The 14,359-nt window shown below is 21.6% G+C and overlaps 1 protein-coding gene across 1 annotated transcript; it reads left to right on the top strand.

The window, feature by feature from the left end:
* The first annotated feature begins 10,448 nt into the window (after positions 1 to 10,448).
* F9C07_2158202 (glucose-6-phosphate/phosphate and phosphoenolpyruvate/phosphate antiporter) lies at positions 10,449 to 14,102 on the top strand. Its single transcript, XM_071509275.1, has 2 exons — positions 10,449 to 12,129; positions 12,184 to 14,102. The coding sequence occupies exons 1-2, from the start codon at positions 11,731 to 11,733 to the stop codon at positions 13,444 to 13,446; spliced, it is 1,662 nt and encodes a 553-aa protein (XP_071366516.1). The 5' UTR covers positions 10,449 to 11,730; the 3' UTR covers positions 13,447 to 14,102.
* The last annotated feature ends 257 nt before the right edge of the window (positions 14,103 to 14,359 follow it).

Below are 14,359 nucleotides of genomic sequence, written 5' to 3'. Positions count from 1 at the left end.
TATGTAGGCCGAACCGATCAATATCATCGACATGTTTCCAAGTCGTACCTTCCGTGGCCCTCAAGACTGGCAGCTCCCCAAATGTAAACAACTTTAAGTAAGTACATTCATAGCAAAACACAGAATTCTGGCTGAGGAAACCCTCCCGGAAACGGCAGAAGTAACACTACTACTACTAGTGGTGCCAATAGTACTGACAGCCCAAGCTTAGTGAGATCAGGTCATTACCAGAGTTTTGGAGGAAGATTCCTTCAGTTAGTCCTAGACAGAAGTTGCGTAGAATTATAGGTTGCTTCATGAATCCATACCGTGCTGGGAAGTGTCCTTCGTCCGTTCGTTCTTTCTTTCTTTCTTTCGAATGGAGGAGGATCCAAGGGCAACGCAGAACATGTAACTATATAAGACTTGGGGTACGGATAGGTTGAAGCCTGAGAGAGTTATTCGGTTAGATTGACAGAGATATATTTAGAATTGAAAGCTGCCTCCAGGTCTTTCACACTCTAAGAGACGACTAATTAGGATAGGTAGCAGTTATTGAATTGCTCAATCTATCTCATCATTTATGTTCTTTACCGCAATGCTACTCCCAAGGCAAACCATGCCATTCCCTCGCCAAAAGAAACAAAAAAGAAGAAGAAGAAGAAGAAAGAGTATATAGAATCCTATTTGTAGAAAATTTTTATATCCTTTCAAGTAGGCTACATTCAGGCCAATAAACCTGTCTCTGGACGGCAGCGGTGAAAGAGGGCTTCTCCCTCTCTCTCTTTCTTCAGGGAGACTTCAATAATTAGGAAATAGTAATAAGGTATGATCGTCAATCATATTTGAATTAGGCCAGTTTTCTATGATTGTTACTTTAATTGCTATTATATGATATATCACGCTCACTTTAGGTGTGATTCCCTAAACTTTTCAGTTTAGTATGCTCAAAGCCCAAAAGGATCTTTCCCTGGAAAGAAAAGAAAAGAAAAGGGAGAGAGGGAGAGAACTACTATGAGCTTTATTCTCGTGTCTATATCCCAAATGATCATAAGAGCATCTTCTCTCAGGCAATTGTAGATAATGATCTAGTATTTGGTAAATTATTATTGAAAGGCTCCATTACTTCCTAGGGTTGTATAATATCAAATAAAGTAAAGTAGAATAAAAAAATAAAAAAAAAGTTTTTCGATTACTTTTATTTTAAAAATATTCTATTAATATTTTAATTATTTAAAACTATTATAAAATAATATATTAGATTTCTATAATTTTATTATTAAATATTTTTAATAAAATATATTTTATATTATATAATTTATTAAAATAAAATATTAAATATCTTAAAATTTAATTATATACTAAAATAATTTATTTTTTTAGAAAAAGAATAGTTATAATAATAATTATTTTAAATAACTAAATTCTATATAAATAAATTATTAATAGACTATTAGTTTATATAATATATAAATATATTTATATTAAAATTATATAGAGAATTTTAATTTTTAAATAATTTATTTTATTATACTAGATAGAAAGATTATTATATAATATTAAATAATCTTAAGTCTTCTAGTACTATATTTCTAAAGTCTATTAACTAACTATACTTTATAGGCCTATTATCTATAGATAGTAATATATCAGTAGAGCGCTTATAATTAAAGTATTAATTAAAGTAATACTAAATTATATATAAAAAATAGTTTAAAAAATAAAAACACTCTATTAAATAAATTACTTTTAAAAAAGATATATTAATATCTAAAGCTTAAATTTTTATAAAGCATTAAAATTAAATAGATAAAGCTATGTGATCATGGCTATAATATACTGCTATAAAAAATAGCTACTTTAAATAGAAGATCTTTATAGACTTACTAAAAGTCTACTAGATTCTATATATATATAGACTATAGCTATTTTCTAAATCTTTTAAAAATTAATAACTCTTTATCTTTTATAATCTATTACTATTTATAATTTTATCTAGTAATATATTTAAATTTAAAGATAGAGTATTAATTTTATTTAATATAGTTTTATAATATTTAATTAAATTTTATAGTTAGAGTGGTATTCGGGCCGGTTTCGGGTTCGAGATCTAGGACCCGCCCCGACCCCGAACCCGGGCCAATCTAGATCAACCCGACTCGTTGGGGCCCCGCCAAGCCACAGGCTAAACCTAGTTAGGTAAGGCGTCGCTTATTAATCAGATACCTTACCTAATTTGGCCTAGTATAGTGATTTTAAAAGCTCTATATCTCTACCATTTCTATATATATTGAATTGATATTTTATATATATATATATATATATAATCTAGATCTATATAGAAATATAAAAAAAATCTAGATTTTCTAGATTTTTAGATCACATGACCTTTTTCGGGTCGGGGCGGGTTTTCTAGATTTAGGTCGGGTTTTGGCTCTAGAACCCGACTCGAACCGGGAGCCGGGTTGGGGCGGGTTCGGGTCGGGTTTATCGGGTTACCTGTACCACTCTATTTATAGTTATAAAAAAATATAATAAATCTTAATAAAAAGCTAAATAATATTATTAGTTAAGCTATTTATAAAAAATAGTATATAATTAAAAAAAAAGATCTTATTAATTAAATAATCTAATATTAAAATTTATTAGAAAAACGCTATTATTTAAAATATTATTAAAATAAATAAATAATAATTTTTTTAAAATTAATAGTAATTATTTAAATAATTATAAAATTTTTAATAATTACTATAATAATTAAATTTTTTATTATAATTTTTATAGTAACTTAATCTTTTATAGTTAATTAAATAAATAAAAAAATAATTAATAATAAAAAAATTTAAATTATATTTAAAATACTAATTATATTAATAAAAAAAATAGATATAAATAGTAGAATAATATATTTAAATAGTAGAATCTATAGTATAGTAAATAGTAAATCTCGCCATTAAATAAATTATAGAAAAGATAATCTAATATTTTATTTACTACTCTATAAAATTTTTTATTAATAAATATATTAAATAATAATATTTTAATAATTAAAATAAAAAAAATTAAAATATTTAAAGTTTTATTATAAATAAATAATTACTTTTATTAAAAAGTTTTTAATTTTAATTAGATTTTAAAGTATAATAGTTATTTCAAAAATAAAATAGTAAATAAATAGCTATAAAAAATAAATTAATATTTTAAAAATAAATAAATTTTTATATAGAAAAAAGTCTTTAAAATTAAAAAAATTATTATTATTAAATAAAAGTTTATTAAAATTATTTAAAAAAATTAAAAAATAAAAAAATAATATATTTTAATAAAAATAGAAATTTTATTATTATATTTAAAAAATTTAAAAAATAAATTTATAATAATTTTAATAAATATTAAAATAAAAATAAATAATAAAAAATCTATAATAAATATTTTTAAAAAATAAAATTAATATAAATTTATACTAGTATTTATATTAATACTATAATTTATTTATTATTTTTATTTATAGAATATATTTATATTTATTATTTTATTATATAAATAAAGAAAAGTCTATAAATAAAATAAATTAAAAAAATAAATTTTTTAAAGATTTTTAATACTATAATAAAAAAATTTATTTAATATAAATAAAAAAAGATTATATTTAAAAATATTTATTATTTTAAATTAAATAATAGAGAATTATTAAAAATTAATAATTAATAAATAAATTTAATAAATTTTAATACTATATATAAAGCTAATAGATATAATTTTTTAAAATCTTATAATAAAAATAGTTGAAAAAAATATAGTAAAAAATATAGAAATAATTAAAAATATTATAATTATAATAAATTAGAATATTTTACTAAAAATTACTATTTAAAATTAAAAAAAAAATATATTAAAAAAAATTAAAATTATTAAATAAAAAAATATTAATTAATTAAATAAAAAAAATCTTTTCTAATAATATAGACTAGTTTAAAATCTTAAATTTATTAAAAAAAAAACTATAAATATAATTTTTTTAAAAATTTTATATAAATATAGTAGATATTTATATATTTTAAAAAATATTATATTTTATTATAAAAAAATAATTAAATATAATTTAATATAATTTATAATATATATTTTAATAAATTCTAAAGCTAGTTATATATTTATTATATAAACTTTAATAAAAAAAATCTTTAATTATAAAAATAAATTAAAATATTTTTAAAAATAAATTTTTCTAATTAAAAAAATAGAGACTAATAATATATATATTTTATTTTTAAAATTTAAAAAATAATTAAAAAAATTAATATTTAAATTATTAAATTTAAAAAATATAATTTTATTTTTAAAAAAGATTAATTATAAAATATTAATTTATATATTAACTAGTAAATATTTAAAATAATATTATAAAATAATTAAAATAAATTTTATAGAATTTAATTAATAAATTCTATATATTATATATAAATAAACAAAATATTACTAAATTTTATTTTAATATAAATAATTATAAAAATAATAAAAAAAAAGATAAAATATACCTTTTTTTTATTTAAATTATAAAGAAAGTAGATTTTAAAATAGAAATAAAATCTATAATTTTTAAATATAATAATAATTTAAAAAAAAGCTATCTATAAAATTTTTATTAAAAAAAGATTAATTTATAAAATTAATATACATAATATATTACTAATAAATATTAATATTTATTTTTTATTATTAGAAAAGCTTATAAAATTTAAAATATAAATTAAAATAATAATTAAAATTAATTTAATATAATTATCTATTTTTATATAAAGATTCTCTATAATTTTTATAAAAAAATCTAAAAAAAATAATAAATATATATTAATTACTATATATTAAATAAAATAATAGTAAAAAATAGCTATCTATTATCTAAAATTTAAGAATTTATTAATATAATAAAAAAGACTAAATATTTATTTAAAATTAATTTTTTATTAAAATATTAATAAATTAAAATTAATAAATTATTAATATTAAAAATAATATTTAATATTATTTTTAAAAAATTTAAATAGTTTACTATATTTTTTAAATTATAATAAACTAGATTTTATTACTATATATAGAAATATTCTATATATATTTTAATAATATTCTAATTTTTTTAAATTTATAAAAAAAATATAAAAAATATTTATATATTATTTTAAATATTCTATAAAAAAACTATATATATAAATAAATAAATATATATATTTTTTAAAAAAAGCTAAAATTCTATAATTATATAATAAATAGAGAAGAAATATACTTTATATTAATAAAACTAAGTATTATTAAAAAATAGTTATAATCTTAAAATATATATAAAATATATTAATTTTTAAAATTTATAATATATTATAGATATTTTATATAATTATTTATAAAGATTATAATATTATTATATAAATTATTTAAAAAAATAATATAATAATATATATTAATAAATATTAATTAATTATTTAATTAATATTTTATAAATTTATTTTTAAAAAACTTAAAAAAATATTTATAATTATATTAATTTTAATAATAATTAATATATAGAAATCTTTCTATATTAAAACTAATATTTTTAAATAGATTATAAAAATAATTTTATTTTAAATAAAAATAAATAGAGAACTATATTTAATAATATTTAATAATAAAAAATTAAATTTTATAAAATAAAATTATTTAATATAAAAAAAATTATTTATAGTTAAAAAAATAATTTAAATATAGAAATACTATATTAAAAATAATATTATTATAATAATAATAATAGATTATAATAGTTTATAATATTTTATTTATTAAATTAAAAAATTTTAAAAATATAATTTAAAGATTTAATATTATAAAAAAAAGACTATAATATATAATATATTAAATAAAAAATTTAATTTTATAAAATAAAATTTTATTAATATAGTAAAGTACTTTATATTATAACTAAATATATTAATTAAAATTTTTAAAAAAATTAAATAATAATAGATAATAATTTAATATTTAAAAAATAGCTCTCTATTAAATAAATAATAATTAATAAAATTAATTAAATAATATAGTAGTAGATTTTTATTTATAAATATTAAAAATAAATATAATTTAAAACTATTTCTATATTTAAAAAATAATAATTTTTTATTTTAAATTAATTAAATATAATAAATTAATATACAATTTATATATATAATTTAAATATCTAGAATATTTAAAATTATTAAAAATTATTAAATATAAAAATTAATAGCTTTTAATAATAAAGAATACATAGAATATAATATATAATTATTTAAATTATTAAATATTATTAAATCTCTAGAAAAATTTTAAATATAAATAACTATAGTACTAAATAAAAAAATATTAAATTTTTTTAAAAATAAAATATTAATTTTATTAATTAACTATTAATAATTTTTAATAATAATTAATAGATTATAAAATAAATAGTAGTAAAAATAATAGTAAAAACTATTAATAAAAAAATAAATATTTATTATAAATAATATTTATAATATATATTTATTATTATATAATATTAAAAATAAATCTATTTTATTTATTATTATATAATATTAAAAATAAATCTATTTTATTTATTATTATATAATATTAAAAATAAATCTATTTTATTTATTATATAAAGTTTATTTAAGACTATTAAAAAATAAAAAAAATAGAAATAATAATTTAAAAAATAGATTTTAATCTATAATATATATTAAAATATTAATAAATAAATATTTATTAATATATATAATTAAATAATAAAAAATATAAAATAATACAATCTTATTATATAGTTTTAAAATAAATAACTAGATATTAATATATAATAAAAATTTTTAAAAATTATAAAATAAATATTTAGATTTTATAAAATAATTAAAATATATATATTAAATATTTATATATTAAAAAAATTAGAAAATTATATTTTATATAATTTTATTAATAAAAAATAATTAATAGTTATTTAAATAGATAATTTATAAAAATTATAAATATTAATATTATTAAATTAATATTTAAAAAAAATAAAGTTAAATATTAAAAATTAATAAAAATATATTAAATTATTAATAGTATAGAATCTATTTTATTATTTTATATTAATTTTTTAATAATAATCTATAAAAAATAGAAAATATTAAAATAATTAAAAAATTATTTAGTATATAGATAAAAAAATATAAAAAAAGAAAATTAATAATATATTATAGTAAAATAAATTATAAAATAATATATTAGATATATAAAAAAAAAGATCTAATAGAAATAGATTATTCTAAAAAATTTAAAAAAAGATCTATTTTATTTATATTAAATAGTAATAATAATAATATATTAGTTATAAAAAATCTAAAAAATAATAAAAAAAATTATATTATAATAAAATATTAATATAATAAATTTTAAAAAATCTATTATAATAGTTATACTATAATAGTAAATAATTATATATAAATATAATATAAAAAATTATAAAATAAAATAATAATAATAAATTCTAGTATTATTATAAAAATTAGCTATTAAAAAATTAATATTTAATATAATTAAAAAAAATTTATTTAATATTTTAATTAATATAGAATTATTTATAAAAAATAATTAAAATTTATATTTTTTTTATTTTTTTTTAGATTAATAGAATATATTTAGATTACTATTTTTAATATTAATTATAATAATAATTTTATAAAAAGAATTATTAATTTAAATAGTATTAAACTAAATAAATAGATTATTAATAAATAATATAATAAAAAAATAATTTTTAAAATATAGTAATAATAAAAAGTTTAATTAAAATATAAATAAAAAAATATTATAATTTTTAAAATAGAAATAAAAAAGATATTTTTTAATAGTTTTAAATATAATAGATAATATTTTAATAAATATAATTATAAAATTTAGAATAATATTATTAATAATATTTTAAATAATATTAAAAATAATAAAATAAAATAAAATATTTTTAGTAATATTTAAATTAATATAAAACTATTTATAATTTTTATATAATTAATAAATTTAATTAACTATAATATAAAAACTATTAAATATTTTCTATAGATTAAAATCTATTTTTTTAAAATTAATAATAAAACTATAGAAATTATTAACTATTATATATAATTTATTAAATAAAATTATAAAAATTTTAGAATTAATACTATTTTTAAAATAAATAATAAAAATAAATTATAAATTATTAATATATTTAATAGTACTAGTTAAAAAAATAAATATATAATTAAATAAAAAAAATAATTAAAATTAAAAATTTTAAATTATATTATTTAATAATTATTAGAGCTAATATAGTAATATTAATAAATAAAATTAAATTATAAAATAAATTTAAAATCTTTTAATTAATCTCTATTAAAAAATTATAATTATAAAGAATAAAAATAGAATTTAAAATATTAATATTATTTAATATTTAAAATTTAATATAAAAAATTTAAAAAAAAATCTCTAGAGAAAATAAAAATATTACTATTATTAATAAAATATTATTAAAAAAATAAAATATATTTATTATAATCTATATTAAAATTTATTTTTTCTATTATAATAAAAATTTTTTAAATTAAATAATTTTTTAAATTAAATAATTTTTTTTATAATTATTTATAAAATAATTTAGATAAGCTTTAAAATAAAAAATAATATTATTATAAAATAGAGATATAATATATATATTATAAAAATTATTTTTTAAATATTTTTTATAAAATATAATAGATATAGTACTATATTACTATAATAAATAGATTAATATTTAATTTTTATAATATATTAAAATTTTATTATTTTTTATTAAAATTATATAATAAATCTTATTTAATATATAAATAGTTATTTAATTTTAGAATAATAAATAAATAAATTTTATAAAAATTAATTAATTATTAATATATAAAATTAAATATTTATATTTAATAAAAAAATTTATTTATTTTTTATACTATATTAAAAAATTATTATAAAAATTTTTAAAATTACAAATAATATTAAATAAATTATTATTTTTAATTTTTTTTATAAATATTTTTATATATAAATAATAATAAGAATAGTTAATATTAATATAATTATAATAAAAAAAATAAAATATTCTAGAAAAAAAATATAACAAAGATAAAAATACTAAAAAAAAATAAAAAAAATAAAATAAAAAATAAAAAAAATAAATAATAATATAAAATCTATATTAATTAATAATAATAATATAATAAATAATAAATAGTAATAGATAAATGTATATCTAATATTATCTAGAACTATTTAAATAAATTATTTATAAAAAATAATTCTATTAAATATTAATAGCTATATTTTACTACTAAAATACTATAATAGATATAATAAATAATAATTTATAAAAAAAAATAAAATCTAAATATTATATTTTTATAAAGATTTAGTAGTTATTATTTTATAATACTAAGATTAAATATAATATCTATTATTAATAATAATATATAAATCTAGAAATATTCTACTATTAAATAAAAAAGAATATAATTATAGCTATAATATATTACTATAAAAAATAGCTACTTTAAGTAGAAAATCTCTATAAATCTACTAAGAGTCTACTAAATTCTATATATATATAGACCGTAGCTATTCTCTAGATCTTTTAAAGATTGGCAACTCTCTATCTCTTATAGTCTACCGCTACTTGCAATCTCAGCTATATAGATAGATAGATCTTTATTTACTAAATTAGCTTTTAAATATACTCTATCTAAATATTTTAGCTATAATATATAGAATTATAAAATATATACTATTTAAATTAATAGAATTACTTTTTTATATAGAAGTCTAAATTTATAGTATTTTAATTATTTTAATTTTCAATATAGTGGCACGTAGTCCACTCGCTTATATAGCCCACTCACTTACCAATTACATTAATTGATAATATAATTAATAAGCGAGCGGGCTATATAAGTAAGTAGATCAATATATGTATTTTCTACGCGTCTATTTTTTTAAACCTATTTAACTACTAGCCATACTACCAAAAGTATCTAAATTATTAAAATATTAGATAGAGCAGAAAAACAGAGTCTTATTAACTATATTAGGTTTTTAAAAAAATTTTAAATGACTAATATTTATATAATAGCGTATATTTTTAATATACTAATTTTAATTTTTCTAAAATTTAAATTTAAAATAGTTAATTGGATTCTGCCTTTCAGTTTAACGCGCGATTTTAAAGATTTAGATATTTTTAATATAATAAGTAATATTTAAATTGTTTAAGAAATTAAGGCGCGTTGAAAATGCGTGTAGTATTTGTTTCGCTTATATATTCAGTTCGCTTACCGATTACATTAGTTATTGGCACTTCCTTGAGCTGGCAGCCCCTAGTAACGTGGCCAAAAAGACTACGGAGCATGAAACTAGACTACGTACTTCAAACTTGTAGCCAAAAATCCAAGGACCAAGAATACTCGTCTTTCTATTTCAAGACTTACACTCAAATTTCAAAGTAAGCTACTATATTCAGAAAAAAACGCATTTAACAGTACTAGAGCTATCTACTATTAAGGTATTTTAATATGAATATCTATATTGGTGGTGCTACAAGGAGTACGGAGTAGACGGTTGAATATTTGGGACGGTCCCACGCCGTCAATGGGACGAACTGGGGGCAACTGTGGCAATTTCACCTCCGTACTCCTTACCGCTTCTGAAAGAGAGCGCCCTGGTTGATGTATGTACGGAGGGTGCAACATCATATTTACTATATATCATAGCCTTTAAGATGTATCACTTCTTGGTGGTCTAATCATATCGAGACGGGTATCATGATGAAGCTGGCAGAATTTTAGTCAACGGATAAACTCATCAGCCCACTAATGATCTCCAGGAACTCTACCGTAGTATGTCATGGGCATGTTCATATATATACATATAATATAAAATTCATGTTGACTGGCTTGCAGCTATAGTCCGTAGTAGGTCCTAACTACATAGTCTTACCGTCAATACCACCTCAGCCATACGGAGTAGACCTGATCCAAGGTTGACCGTGGAACAAACGCACAATTCCAGAGTATGGATACATAAATGTAGATATATAAATAAATAAGAATATGCCATTGACATTCCTTACGTGGTAAATAAATGATATAGGTTCATGTAACATGCAGTCAGTTGGTACGTACCACCAGTTAGGCAATAGTATACGATTAATAAGACCCATGTTACAGAGTACACAGTACTGTAGTAGTATTAACTGGGCCTTCGCCTAAAGGCTCAGGTTTAGCCTGTCAGAAGTTTCGAGCCGCCTATGAAAGTAAGTACACATATGGTCCGTAAGTAGTATGACCAACCTTTCCCGAGTATACTCGGTATTGAAATGATAAGGTGTGGTCCCGCACCATGTTCTCCATTCTTGGTGTTCATTCGTCAGAAAGGATTCGTCATCCAGTGAGTACTGGAACCGCAAACGTTACAAGACCGCAGTGGATACTGATACTCCAACATCCCCCCCGTCGACTTCGTACGGCCTTTCCACCAGCACGGGAGAATTTGCCTTGAAAAAGTTATTCGAGAGAGCCTGAGTGACTGGCTTCCTCAACTTCTGTCCATTTTACCTCGGACGTATGTATGGCCGCTCGACTTTACCATTCAGGCCTGCTTTTTAAGTCTCAGGGCGAACTACCACAAGGACCTGAAAAACCAGTTATAAAGTGATTAGGAATGACTACAGCTATTGTTACCGGTACTGGACGGCGCTCTTCTATACGGCAGTCGGATTTGCAGCCCCCAGCAACTGATTTTATCTCACAATCGATGACTACCAGTCCGATAGACAAGTTCCCGCAATTCAAGGACGACCTATATGAAATAGCTGCAGGGCCAAGAGAATCTCATTCAAATTTTGCGACCAAGTATACACCGAATGATCGCTGGGAACCGCGCAAAGAAAACAATTTCGCTTCGGAGTATACGAATGGGACAATCAGGCATTCAAAGCATAAGCCGAGGAAAAGCATCAGCGAGGCAATCAGCACCATCCGCACGCGTAACGCCAGTGTGAGCGCCAACGCGCAAGAATTGGCCCAAGCCCTCCGGGCGCCAGTGTCATATAAACTGATAGTATGGTGAACCGTTCTTGCGCCTCGTCAGGAATCGTGGCTCACATCTGCTTAGAGTCTTTGCCTCATTTGGTACATGACCTCCGCCCTAACAAACACATCGTCGAAATCCATCCTGAATGCACTCCCAAAACCAATCACTCTTACGATCGTGCAATTTGCGTTTGTGTCGATATGGTGCTTACTGCTGTCATATCTCTCGAAGATACTGCCATGGCTCAGGAATAGTATACCGGCCCTCAAAAACGGTATCCGTTATCCCTCGCGCGATGTTATAATGACTGCGTTGCCTCTCGCAGTATTTCAGCTAGCAGGCCACATACTAAGTTCCATGGCTACTTCCCAAATACCGGTCTCGCTGGTTCATACAATCAAGGGACTATCTCCTTTGTTTACAGTCTTAGCATACCGCGTGTTCTTTCGCATCCGATATGCCAGTGCTACATACCTATCTCTTGTCCCCTTGACTTTAGGTGTTATGCTTGCTTGTTCCACTGGGTTTTCCACCAACTTCTTTGGAATAATTTGCGCATTGGTTGCGGCTTTGGTCTTCGTTTCCCAAAACATCTTCTCCAAGAAGCTGTTCAACGAAACAGCGCGCGGAGAATCGGAGACACAAGTGTCAGCCCAACGGAAATTGGACAAGTTAAATTTACTTTGCTATTGCTCTGGATTGGCCTTCATACTAACGCTACCAATCTGGGTTCTCTGCGAGGGTTACCCATTACTTTCAAATGTATTGCGGGATGGATCCATCTCGCTGTCAGGCAAGGAGAACTCCTTAGATCATGGTGCTCTCTTATTGGAGTTTGTGTTCAACGGAGTCTCCCATTTTGCACAAAACATCCTGGCATTCGTTCTGCTATCCATGATATCCCCAGTTTCTTACTCAGTGGCATCTTTGGTGAAGAGAGTATTTGTCATTGTCGTTGCGATAGTATGGTTTGGCAATTCAACCACTGGGATGCAGGCAATTGGCATCGCTCTTACGTTTATTGGATTATATTTATACGATCGCAACAGCCATGATGATCTAGCAGACCAAAGGGCGAACGCGGACCACTTTCACACGAAGGAAAATGTACTCCCTCTAAACATTCGGAGTACAACTAAAACATGGGATTCGAACGGCTACGTATTTCCACCGGGGAAGACTAGTGAGCGTCAGTTTCTAGACGAGACACATTCTTTCCCAAACGACCTGAAGAAGGATGATGATAGACCAGGCCGAGTCCGCCCCAGGGGAAGCAGTAATACTAGGGCGTGGCTACCACCTGGCACAAAGCAGGAGACGACTTGGCAGCCAAGTGACTCCTAGACGGCCTCGACCTAGAACTTCATGGTCGTTGCCCTGCTCCCTGAAGGGGTCTGGTCTTGTGGTCTAACATACTTCAGTTTGCCGTAAGGCACTTTTTCTGTCTTTCTCTATTGCGTGTGTTTGTTTTGGGAGAGTTAAATAATATCTATGTACTGGTATGAAAGACTCTTAATAGAAGTAAACGTTTTCAGTCTCAAAATTTAGTGAACCTTTCCTGTAATTACCCTGTTTGCAACCACTTAAGGCTGCCCAATATCTTTAATCGGTGAGAAAGTTGGCAGATGGCGAAACCAAGGTTGTCCGGTTAATGACCCGATTACTTCATTTCCAAGACGAAATTTCCTAGAGTTCTGACGTCGTAAGCCCATTACATCTGCTAGTTGAGTGCTCGGATATTAAGAAGTATCTATTTTAGCGAAGAAGAGCTGATGCGCTCGTTCACCAATATATATACAGCAGAGTGTCGCCACTGTCAGTAAAGAACTATACCTTCATCAGGTAGTCACATCAATAAAATGAGAATAACCTTAAGGAGCTCCAGCTCAGTGCATTTGTTCTTGGGACATGTAGCAGAGGGGGGAGGGATGGAAGAAAGCCCTACCACCTACAATAATCATGCCCGTGAATGAGTTTGATATGAGAAAGAGAAAAGAGAAAAAGAAGAGAAAAAAGGAAATAGATAAAACACCTCAGAAAACGTGACTCAAAGGTGTGGCCCGGATTAAATGATCCGCCGCATAACCGAGCCAATGCGAGGCGGGCAATTTGCGAGTGACGCCCCGACTGGCAGAATCCGAACAAGCCAAAAGTGCTCTCCAAGAACATCAGCTCTTCAAGCTCTGCATTGGGCGTCTCATCCACTCATCCCTTTCTCCAATTATTCCCTTTCTCTTCCCTATCCTTAAAATTCCTC

Source organism: Aspergillus flavus, chromosome 4 (assembly GCF_009017415.1).
Source record: "Aspergillus flavus chromosome 4, complete sequence".
Classification (NCBI taxonomy): Eukaryota; Fungi; Ascomycota; class Eurotiomycetes; order Eurotiales; family Aspergillaceae; genus Aspergillus; species Aspergillus flavus.
Note: the sequence above shows the minus strand (reverse complement) of the source record. Positions and strands in the feature narration are given on the sequence as shown.